Source organism: Grampus griseus (genome assembly GCF_964374135.1).
Source record: "Grampus griseus genome assembly, chromosome: 19".
In the NCBI taxonomy this organism is placed as follows: Eukaryota; Metazoa; Chordata; class Mammalia; order Artiodactyla; family Delphinidae; genus Grampus; species Grampus griseus.
Window position 1 is genome coordinate 39,205,443 of NC_139013.1, and position 12,313 is coordinate 39,217,755.

At 39.0% G+C, this 12,313-nt stretch overlaps 1 protein-coding gene across 1 annotated transcript in view; it reads right to left on the reverse strand.

The window, feature by feature from the left end:
* Nucleotides 1–3,203: 3,203 nt before the first annotated feature.
* The window catches only part of TERB1 (telomere repeat binding bouquet formation protein 1), a gene marked incomplete at both ends in the record, with an annotated part of 43,027 nt that continues 33,917 nt past the window's right edge, over nt 3,204–12,313 (reverse strand). The window contains 3 exons of the mRNA XM_082677514.1: nt 3,204–3,391; nt 6,548–6,613; nt 7,668–7,817. Of these exons, the coding sequence (XP_082533640.1) occupies nt 3,204–3,391; nt 6,548–6,613; nt 7,668–7,817 (404 nt within the window). The remainder of the gene's footprint in view (nt 3,392–6,547; nt 6,614–7,667; nt 7,818–12,313) is intronic.

Genomic DNA, 12,313 nt, shown 5'->3' on the forward strand with positions numbered 1-12,313 from the left:
ACCAAGGATCCAGTGCTTTCTGGCTATCTTCTGATAGCATCCCGGTACTTCCAATTTTACCGATCTTAACCTGTTCTATCATGAACTTTGCTTAATCCTAATCGAACCACGAATTGAAAGACCGGCCTTAAACTAGACCCCCAAATCCTCACAAATATCCTGCTTTTCACCTCCTCCTTCCTTGACCCTATTAAGACCACGAGGTAGTGATCTTTACTGTAGTGAGTAATTCGCTTGATTTTACTTATAAACAGGTGTTTGGTTTTTCTTAATGATATTTTCTGGGAGCCAGCATTTGACACCAGAAATAGGAGGCTTTAATTTCCTTTCTTCAGGAAAAAAGAAAGAAAAAGAGAAAGGAAGGAAGGAAGGGAGGAAGGAAGGAAGGAAAAAAGAGATATGAAGGGGGAAGGGAGGGGAGAGAAGGGGAAGGAAGAGGGTATTGGAAGAAAAGGAAGGAAAAAATACATTTCACCTATCGAGTTTCACTTTAGGTCTGGCCGCTACCTGAGGGCTCTTGCTAGCCTCTGCGGAAGCAGAGGCATTTTACAAGGCATTTCTAAATATCACAAGAAAGTAGGATATGTCAGAAAAGCAACCATGTATGTGGGATGCAGATGAGTAGGATTCTGATCCTGACTCTGCCAGAATTTTGGCAGCATGAATTATGGCAGATCCAACAAATGGGCATATCATCTGCCAACCTGAATATAAGGTTCAAACAAGACAATGGGAGTGAAAACCTATTAAGAATTATACCCTGGAAATCTAGGAAGAGCAGGAAAAGTGCTCTAAGTCATAAAAAGGTAAGCAGTGTCTGAATTTTCACAGGACAAAAGATGGAGTTGAAAACTACAGGCTAGTGAACTTCATCAGCCCTAGGTGAAATTCTCTAATGTGACCAGTTGGAAAAGGAAAAGACAGCACCAGATTTACACAGTTTCTATTTTGCAGGAATAGCAGGTAGGAGGATGCTGCAGACCTTGAAAATTCAGATTTCAACGGGGCATTTGCCGATGCACATCATAGACAAGAAAGTGAAATGTAGGCTGGATGATAGTGTTGAGGCTTGTTAAAGACCAGGCCCAGAGGGGGCTGATGAGGAAGGACCACCAGAGGAGGCTGCTAGGGACCCGGCCCAATCTCCTGCTCTGACCCAGCCAATTCAGGGTGCCATCCATGACTTGGATGAGAATGCAGCAGCACACTCACAGAAGCTGTGGATGACCTGAAGCAGGAAGGGAGGCCTAACACACTGGATGACAAACTGAGTACAAACTAATTCTAACAAGATTAAATTTAACAGGGGCCACTGAAGTCCTGTAGTGGAGTTAAAAATAAATGTGTAAGAACAAGATAAAAATTAATAAAAATTATAAGTCTTAACTATATCAACTATAATCGGAGAGTTGGTCATGTAGAATGCCAAGAAGTATCTTAGGTAAGGTCCATAAAACCTCTTTGGTCCTAGCAAAGAAGTTGATCCCCCTACTCTGCCAGTCAGGCCACATTTCTTTCTGGACACAGTTTATAAACAAAAAGGTACCCAGCGGTCAGTGACTACGCTCATAAGGGGACATGACACTGTTCAGCTGAAACAGGAAGTAGCTGGGGCTCATCAGCATGAAGGATAAAGGATGTAGAGGAGAAAGTGATAGATATCTATCTGTAACTCTCTCAAGGGCTGGTATGTGGAAAAGAGATTCAACTTTTGTGGTTCTGCAGGAGGTACTCCAGAAAAGTATATTTCATTTTAGCATAATGAAGAACTGACCATCAATTATCACCCTGTGAAACAGTAAATTCCAGGTTTCTGAGGATATATGCAAAACTAAAGTTAGCCAATGTCCAGATCGTTGTACAGCAGTTTATGCCTCCGGCAGGGAACTATAACTGAGGTCAGCCCCAACTCCAAGGGTCTGACATTATTGCAATCCCTTTTTATTCCCTGTTGAACTGGCCAGGTCTGAGTCCCTAAAGTCAAACAGTCCTCTAATATGTGATCATTCTTTGGCTTTCCTTTTGACGTGTATTCACTTACTTTACTACCAAATTCTATTTGAGGGAAAAAAGCAGTTCACATTAACCAAAAGTTAGCCAAGGGTTCGGATAAAATTTCAAGGTTTCAGAAGGCAGTATAGGTTATTTTAAATATAGTGTCAGTGACTGACACAAAACAGTGTCCCAGCTACAGTATGTCATACTCTTGGGGATGCTCTGTAAGTAGTATTTGATTTCCTGTTACATAGATAATTTCCAATCAATCAAAAAAAAAAAACTATTGCCAGTAAGGCTGAGGCAACAGACAAAATATTTTCCCCTTTGACCTAAAACAACATTCATACATCTTGAGAAATATACATCAAAATAACCCAGCAGACCATTTAAATCATCCCCATAGTGCTTAGGAAATACTGACAGATAATGGACTAGAGTCATTCACACTTTAAATGATATAAAGAATTTTCCTAATTGTAAATTATTCTCAAGCTTAAAATTTTTCTGCTTATTAAACCTCTGGAATTTTCATTGTGGATCAGAATAAAAGATATTTAATAAAAATTCTGCTTTATCTAAGTAAACATGGTCATGATCTGAAAGGGTGAAAGAATACATGCTTATAGGGAAATACCCTTTGGTATTTATATGAATGACATGAAGCAGTGACCCAATGAGTACATAAGCACAACTGAGCTTTCATGCCCTGATACTTGATCACTTTGCCATAGCAACAGCATTTTAGGTATAATGGAGGATGCATCAGCATGATGGAATATAAAAAGAGTAAGAAAAATAGAAGTTTGAGATCTAATAGTTTGGTTTCCAACTAGAAGAAAACTAACTTAAAAGCAAACAATAAAAAGTTGTTTTAAACAATTTTTGTTGTTGTTGTTATTGTTGTTGCTTTGGCCGTGCTGCGAGGCATGTGGGATCTTAGTTCCCTGACTGGGGATCAAACCCATGTCCCCTGCATTGGAAGTGTGGAGTCTTAACCACTGGATCACCAGGGAAATCCAAAAGTGTATTTGTTTTATAAATTATTTTAATAGTTTGATGAGCTACAGCATCACAAATAGTAATTAAAACAGTATCCCCATTGCCACATTTCCTGCCTCATAAGAGTTTATAAGAATATTTTAAATTTTGTATTTTCAACACACTGTTTTTTAAGATATCAAACTAAAAACTGACAAGTCTTCCAATCAAGGAGCCACACACTTGGGGCGTTTGGTCAGCTTGTGGTATTTGTGAGCAAGGTCCACAGCCTTCCGTCCTTGCTGAAAGGGGAAAGACCACAAAATTAAATTCCAGTGATTTCCCATTTTCTTAACTCCACTGAAAAGGTAATTTACTTCTTCTTCAGTAAAGTTTTTACGAATTCTTCTTTTTTCTGCAATTAATGAGAATTGTAGAATACATTAGTACTTGCTGAAAAAAGAGTTCTTGAGACCCAAATAAATGCTTAACTTATTCTAAGGATATGGATTACACAGTGAGAAAAATTCATGCCTGGACTACTCATCATTTAGAAATCCACTTCAATTAAAACAAAACAAAACTGAGTGCTTACTATTAAACTAGATGCTATCACTGTGATCTCTTCAATAATTGCAACAATCCTATTGCGATAATATTCTCAAAATCCTTCAATCAAGAAACACAAAATTTTATAAACATTTGATTGTTAATTCTCTCAACATTCCTGTGAGGACAGTTAACAAACAGCTTACCTATCTTACAGATACAGTCTTCCCAAAGGGCTCCATAACTTCATAGAATAGAATCCGCGTCCCCCGCGTTGGAAGGTGGATTCTTAACCACCGGACCACCGGGGAAGTCCCTTAAGCTTTTTAATTCACTGTTAATGCACATTATCATTGTGGGTAGATGCAGATGAGGAAGAGTTTTTGTATTTCCAATTAAGTCTGCTATTTACTTTAGTAGGACCTTGAATAGCTATGCTGGGACATCCTTCGAAAATCTTGCCTTTGCATGTCATGACTGTTAGTCCATCTCTCCTCAGATAGGAGCCATAGTTCAGATCTTTTAAAGCAGGAGGGAAAAATCTTACCAGCAGAAGGCCAAGAAATCAATGAAAATAATGTCTAAATATTACTTAATGGTATTCCTTAGAATGCAGGCTCCATGAAGACTGGGATTTTTGTCTGTTTTACTCCCCATGTGTCCCCAGTGCCTAAGACAGTGTCTGACACATAGTAGGTGATCAATAAATATTTGTTGATGGAAAAATGTTACTACCAATAAAAACTTTTAAAACTTATCAATGAAGTTAATTCTTACTTGGGTCTACTGGAAAACTGTGGTTATCCGAGAAACATGATTTCAACTTCACTTGCTAAATGATTTGAACTCATTATAATCAGGACCAGATGGGTTATTATAACATTCAAGATATTGGGTCCTGGGGGTGTTCATGTAGAGCCAATCCCCACTTTTCCCCTGCAGTTGCCATCTCACTGACTTCTACACTTAAATTAGCATCTGTGCCAAATACCTCAATGGTTACCACAGCAGCATAGTTGACAGACTAGAAGAAGGAAACAGCTCTCTACACCACAAGACTCTCTTCTGTGACTTCTTTAGTGCTCCTCCTAATACTGACTGGGCATTAGAAAAAAGCAGGGAAAAATAGGCAAGAGGGCTCAGTCCTAGAGACTCTTGTTTTTCAAACCCTCTCAAGATATCAATCCATCCTAAAAGAGAGCCTTGCCCCCAAGGCTCTTTAAATACTTAGATACTGCAAATGGTCCCTTCTCAAAAGAAGAGTCTCAAATTTGAGTGTAACCTATAACCAAATGAAGGGTGATGAATGTCTCTAGTATGAAAGGGAAATTTATTAAGAGGGGGAAAAATGGCAGTACATCAAATATTCCTGGCCTGCTTGTAAAAGAGATATAAGACCAATCTAATCACTACCTCCTCAAGATGCCTTTCTAAATTTGAAAAAAGCAGGCCAACTTATTAACTATTGGATTTTAGCTAAGCAACTCGAACCTACAAAAAAGATGTAGGTATTTACGAGCTGAAAGTGACTTAAAAATATTTAGGATCCCTCTGTATAATCAATATTAACCATAATTATGTATATTTCATGATGCTCTGCAAATGATTTTACTATGAAAAATGATTATAGAATACTTTTAGTTGTTATATATTTGCTTTTAAGACATGCTGCTCAAGAAATTCTATTATTGGGCTTCCCTGGTGGCGCAGTGGTTGACAGTCGCCTGCCGATGCAGGAGACATGGGTTTGTGCCCCGGTCTGGGAAGATCCCACGTGTCGCGGAGCGGCTGGGCCCATGAGCCATGGCCACTGAGCCTGCGCGTCCGGAGCACCTGTGCTCCGCAACGGGAGAAGCCACAACAGTGAGAGGCCCGTGTACTGCAAAAAAAAAAAAGAAGAAAAAAAAAAAAAGAAATTCTATTATTTGATGCCAACTCCTTGTCAAAAAGATTTCCAACTGCAACGTTTCTATGGAAAAATACCCATTTTCTAACAGTTTCTACAGAAAATATTACTTCAAAAAGTGGGCTACCCTGTAGTGGTACTGCGCTTAATTTTAATTTGTATGCAGAAATTTTAACCTAGAAAAAGACCTAGTTATAAAAAGTAAATTTGAAATTTCTTTCAAGGTTTTGGCAGTGAAAATGGCCAAACAAAAGTATGTGGCAAAATGTTTCCTGGATGGATCAAGTCCAAATGTCTTCACAATAAATAACTGAATGGCTCTACAGATATTACTAATTTCAAGGTGACTTTGACAAGGAGTGTACTCAACTGCTTAGTCTTACTCTGCACATACTAATTCCATATGAACAGAAGATAATGGTAATGTTCTTTAAGTCTTGTGATAAATTTGAAATGGTGATTAACCCTGTAGTTAAAGAAAAACTCCTGTAAATTAACTCATAGTTTAGAAATATTTTAATTTTTAAACAGGGCTCTAAGGTTTATACTATTTGTCTCTTCAATTTTGATTGTTCAAAGTGCTACAGATGTGAACCAAAATCTTCCACAAAATTTGTCTGAAGCACTTGTGCATAGAATAATTTTGCTCTTAAAACAGAAAAGTGATCCGGAGGATAGAAAAGGGGATTCTGGAGAGACAGGCTTGCATTTGAATCTAAGTTCTGCCATTTGCCAACTCATTGGCAAATTTCAGCTATTTTCCTACTGCTATGCAACCTAAAAGAAAACAAATTAAACTGGGAATAAAATAATACCTTATCTTACAATGTTATTATATCAAATAAAGCAAATAACATGTATAAAACACCTAACACATAGGAGGTTCTTAATAAATGTTAGTTTTCTCCTGCCCCTTCCCCAGACAGAAAGTAATAGATGAGCAAGCAACATGAAAAAGGGAAGAGGGAAGCCTCTTTTGTCAGGAAGTATGACCCTCATCAGAAGCAAGGGTTATCATTTAAAAGCCATTAATGATGTGACTGAGAACAATCATTCAGCTGTTCTTTTTCAGGAATATATGAAATTTATATTTATTTAAAAATTAAATATATTCACTTATTCCTCCAGGGGTAGTAGATTCATTATTGAGTTTTCCTCTTCTACGTGGGGTCAGCAGAATTTCTGAAAAATACAGAAAACATTTAGTGTACTTAGAGTATCAATCTGAGTAGTATCACATCAATTCCATTAGTATGATATTCCCTTTTTCCCTCTTCTAATGGGAATCCTTAGGTGGATTAGGAAGAATTTTTAAATTACTAGAGACTAAACCTACTCCCTGGGAACATTTTAAATCACAGTTGCTCAGAGACAGATTTTCTTTTTTTTTTTTTATTAATTAATTAATTTATTTTTGGCTGTGTTGGGTCTTCGTTTCTGTGTGAGGGCTTTCTCTAGTTGTGGCGAGCGGGGGCTACTCTTCATCGCCGTGCGCGGGCCTCTCACTATCGTGGCCTCGCGGCCTCTCTTGTTGTGGAGCACAGGCTCCAGACGCGCAGGCTCAGTAATTGTCGGGCCTGGTTGCTCCGCGGCATGTGGGATCTTCCCAGGCCAGAGCTCAAACCTGTGTCCCCTGCATTGGCAGGCAGATTCTCAGCCACTGCGCCACCAGGGAAGCCCCAGATTTTCTTTTCAACATTATTTTACCCTTTATCTTTTAATATACTTAATGTTCTAGATCATAGTTCAGAAGGTATGGTTATAATTACAGTTTTGGGTTTTTTTTAACATCTTTATTGGAGTATAATTGCTTTACATTGTTGTGTTAGTTGTTGCTGTATAACAAAGTGAATCAGCTATACATATACATATATCCCCATATCTCCTCCCTCTTGCGTCTCCCTCCCATCTTCCCTATCCCACTCCTCTAGGTGGTCACAAAGTACCGAGCTGATCTCCCTGTGCTATGCAGCTGCTTCCCACTAGCTATCTATTTTACATTTGGTAGTATATATATGTCCATGCCGCTTGCTCACTTCATTCCAGCTTACCCTTCCCCCTCCCCGTGTCCTCAACTGCATTCTCTATGTCTGCGTCTTTATTCCTGTCCTGCCCCTAGGTTCCTCAGAACCATTTTTTTTTTTAGATTCTATATACATGTGTGTTAGCATATGGTATTTGTTTTTCTCTTTCTCACTTACTATAATTACAGTTTTAAAATTGCTGAATTAATTACTTTTGTTACAGATAAGTGATTTCCTTAGTCCATTTTTATATCTGTCTTCAGCTTCCACAATGACTTTGTGACGATCACATTGGTATGGGCAAGAGTGTAAGAGCTTGCTAAAGGTTCGGCTATTCAGGGATTTTCCTACTGCTATGCAACCTAAAAGAAAACAAATTTAAGTGATGTATAGATGTTACAAAAAATCTAATAACAAATTTATGAAAGCAAATATCTTTATGATGGTAACTGAAGTGAAATCAGCAACTTAATTATAAATACATCAAGAAACTCCAAGTCATGTCATGTGAGAGAGTAAAGACACCAAATATAATACAGTGAAATAAGTGTTGCCATAGTGGTGTGAACAGAGTTATGGTGATATAGAAAAGCAGCATCTACCTTGGCCTAATTCTGAGCAGGAGTCACTATCAGGGAAGATATCCAAAGGAAGTGACCCTTACGCCCAGTCGTCTTTTTTTTCTTCTTCTTTTTTTTAATGTTTTACTATGGAACATTTCAAACACACGAGAATAAAGAGAAAAGTATAATTACCCACCACGTATCCATCATCCAGCTTCAACAATTATTAACTCATGGTCTGTCATATTTTATCTTCCCCCACCTACTCAGCTCTGCCCCCCATGTACACACTGGATTATGAAGGCTGCAATTTGCATTCTAGTATCATTTCATCTGTAAATACTTCATATGCATTCTTAACAGATAAGAACTCTTTTAAAAAAAAACCACTTACTTTGTTTTATTTTTTTAATGGCAAAACCACTATCACACCTAAGAAAATTATGCTTAATATCATCTAATATCCAGTCAGTGTTCAAATTTCCCCATCATTTCAAAACTTTCTCTTTACAGTTGGTTTATTTGAATCATGATCCAAACAAGGTCCACCATTACATTCAGCTGGTATGTCTCTTGAGTTTCTTTTAATCTACCAATTCTCCTCTCTTCCTCTTTGTCATTTACTTGTTGTAGACCCTGGGTCATTTGTAATGTGCAGTTTCCCAAAGGCTGAGTTTTGCTGATTACATCCTAGCTGCATCCTTTAAAATATTCCTGTGTGCCCAAGAAACTTGTAATTAGATCTAGATGATTGATCAGATTCAGGTTCAATTGTTTTTTTGTGTGTTTTTGTTTTTTTGCTTTTTCGATACACGAGCCTCTCACTTTTGTGGCCTCTCCCGTTGCGGAGCACAGGCTCCGGACGCGCAGCCTCAGCAGCCATGGCTCACGGGCCCAGCCGCTCCGCGGCATGTGGGATCTTCCCCGACCAGGGCACGAACTCGTGTCCCCTGCATCGGCAGGCGGACTCTCAACCACTGCGCCACCAGGGAAGCCCAAGTTCAATTGTTTTTAGTAGAACTCCTCACAGGTAGTATTGTGTACTTCTTACTGCATCACATTAACAGGAACATAAAGTTTGACTATCTCTCTTTTTATATTAAGATTGATCAGTAGGTTCAGGTAATGTTAGCCACATCCATCCATTATAAAGTTCTCTATCCACCTGTCACCTACAGGAAAAGTTAGCCAGGCAGAAAGTTGGCAAGGATGAGGACATTTCAAGTACAAAGAACACGTCAAAAGCACAGAAGAGTAAAAAAGCATAGTATGTTCAGAGAATCAGAGTACTATGTGTGGCTGGAGTATAAGGTATGAGAGAACTGTGGGAGAAAAGTTGAGGTTGGTAAGGGTTGCAAGGGGCCAGGTCAAAAACGGTCTTGAAAGTCATCTTAAGGATTTTTAACTACTATCTTCAAGTCAATGGGAAGAACTGATGGATATTTATTAAGCAGGGAAATGACAAGATTTGTCTACAGAAAGCTCAACTGAAGGTAAGAGGATCAGTTGAGGGGTAACTTAAACAGTCCAGATAAATAAGGAGATTCTGAAACACAGCATTTGCAGGGAGAATGCAGAGATTTCTGAGGTAAAATTGGTGAATAATGAGCTGTCGGGGTAAGGGAGACATTTAGGATAATTCGATTGTAATGGATCGAATGGCAAAGTTTGGAATAAGCATGGCACATTTCTGGTGGACTTAAACAGAACAAATTGCAGTAAAATTTAACAAGTGGAAGCAGGACAAAATTCCACACAATTCTGAAAGCCAGGCAGAGAGTTTGATTTAGTGAGTTACAGAGAAGCGCTGAGGGTTATTTAGCATGGTGACATGATACAAAGCACATATGAGGAAGAGAAGTTAATAGCAATACACGTTACTTGGGGGTTGGTGAGACTTGAGACTGAAAGACTGCTAGTAATTTAGGCATGAAGGAAAAGGGGCCTGTGTGGGAAAGAAAGAAAGAACCAAATATGATAGACTAGAAATAGGGGATGTAAGGAGAAAAGATAGTTATAGATGATTCAAGGTTTGAAATCTGGGGGGCCAGAAGAATAATGGCAACACTAATAAAAATGGAGTGGCTGGAGGGGGGGCAGTTTAAGAGGGAGAAAGATGTTTTGTTTTGAATACATTAAGCTTGAAATAACAAAATATTAAAGTGAGTATGTCCTAGGTACAGCTGGATATGGAAGAATGAGGCTATAACCCGAAGTAGAAGTGAAGTGTGGAGATACAGATTTGAAAATCATTGGTAAAATGATAGATGATGCTAGCTGCATCTATGATGCTGCAGCAGAGTTGAGTAAGTGCTGTAGACTATATATTGGGGGGAGTATCTGTAGAAATTTGGCAGGAAGATAAGATAAAGGAATAAAGGTAATAAAACGGAGAGCTTTATAGACTGTAAACTTCCTGAAGTGAGGACTGAGTTCTATTCATCTCTGATTCCAGTGCCTGCTGCAGAATAAGCACTCCCTAAGTGTCTGCAAAATGAATGGTCACTGAGGGAGCAAAGCAACTAGGAAGGAACTATCTCAAACAAACTAAGGGATGAAAGGGAGTTAACAGTTATAGAGCATCCATTCTACGAAATGGAATATTTTTGACCAGAGGTTCCCAACTGTCCTACTCTGTGGCATCTTTAAGAGCTTGGTGATTGGGACTTCCCTGGTGGCGCAGTGCTTAAGAATCCACCTGCCAATGCAGAAGATACGGGTTCGATCCCTGGTCCAGGAAGATCCCACATGCTGCGGAGCAACTAAGCCTGTGCACCACAACTACTGAGCCCACCTGCCGCAACTACTGAAGCCCCTGCACCTAGAGCGCGTGCTCTGCAGCAAGAGAAGCCCGCGCACTGCAACAAAGGGTAGCCCCCACTCACTGCAACTAGAGAAAGCCCGCGCGCAACAATGAAGACCCAACACAGCCAAAAAAAAATTAAAAAAAGAAGATCTTGGTGATTTTTTCACAGCACCCTTAGGCCAAAAGAAATACCAAATGTTCTGTTAGGTCCAAAACAACTCAATACGTATTTATGTTCTAACAACTTGGTAGCCATTTAAAAAAATAATAGACCTAAATTTGAAATATATATATATATTTGTATTTCATTCTTATTAATTACGATTACTTCCTAATGGGATTTGTGCAACAATTGGGTACAGCACAAGTTCTCAAAACTTGTAATCAGACTGGACACTGCCACCCTCATTTCCTGTTCCACAGATTTTCACGTGGTGCTTGCTTTTTAAAAATCACAACAACTGGGACTTCCCTGGTGGTGCAATGGTTAAGAATCCGCCTGCCAATGCAGGGGACACGGGTTCGAACCCTGGTCTGGGAAGATTCCACATGCCACAGAGCAACTAAGCCCGTGCACCACAACTACTGAGCCTGTGCTCTAGAGCCCGCGTGTCACAACTACTGATGCCCACAATGAGAAGCCACCGCAGTAAGAAGCCTGCACACCACAACGAAGAGTAGCCCCCGCTCGCCACAACTAGAGAAAGCCTGCGTGCAGCAACAAAGACCCAACACAGCCAAAAATAAATAAATTAATAAATTAATTAATTAAAAAATCACAACAACCACTGAAAACCCAGCTTCACAAAGATGTGACATCATCAAAAGAGATGTAGTACAATCTAATGGTGAAACTGTGAACTACTTTGAGCTAGTAGTTTACGTGGTGTCCAGAAGATGTTGACCATTTTGTGTTTCACTTATAAAATTTTAAATATTGTGTAGTGCCCTTGTGAGTTCACTGCAGAGCCCCAGGGAGCTCGGGTGGACAGTTTGGGAACTATGGTTTTCAAATGAGAGGAGAGGATTTCAAGGAATGGTAGTTGACAGTGCAGAAATACTAAAGACAATAAGAATCTTTTAAAAAGTCATTGGTTTGGGGGTTAAAAAAGAGGTTTCAGGTAACCTTTAACATTGAAGTTTAGTAGAATGGCAATAAAAGAAGCTAGACTGCAGGGAGTTAAGAAGGGAAAGAATACGCTGAAAGAGAAGGGAACAAGAGCAGGAATCTGGTAATAGATGGTGGAAGAAAGAACAGATGAATACTTGAAGGGACAGCAAATCACACAAAGTATTTGGGTATTTTTTAAGATGAGGAGAAATGAACATAGTTTAAGGTGGGACAAATGGAGGTAACGAATAGAAAGGGACTAAAGAGAAAGCCTACACAAGTATTATTATAAAATGGGGAGAAAACATAGATGGGATTTGGATTATAGCTAGATATTAGTTTTAGAGTAAAAGAGATAAACCCTTCATCTAAGACAGA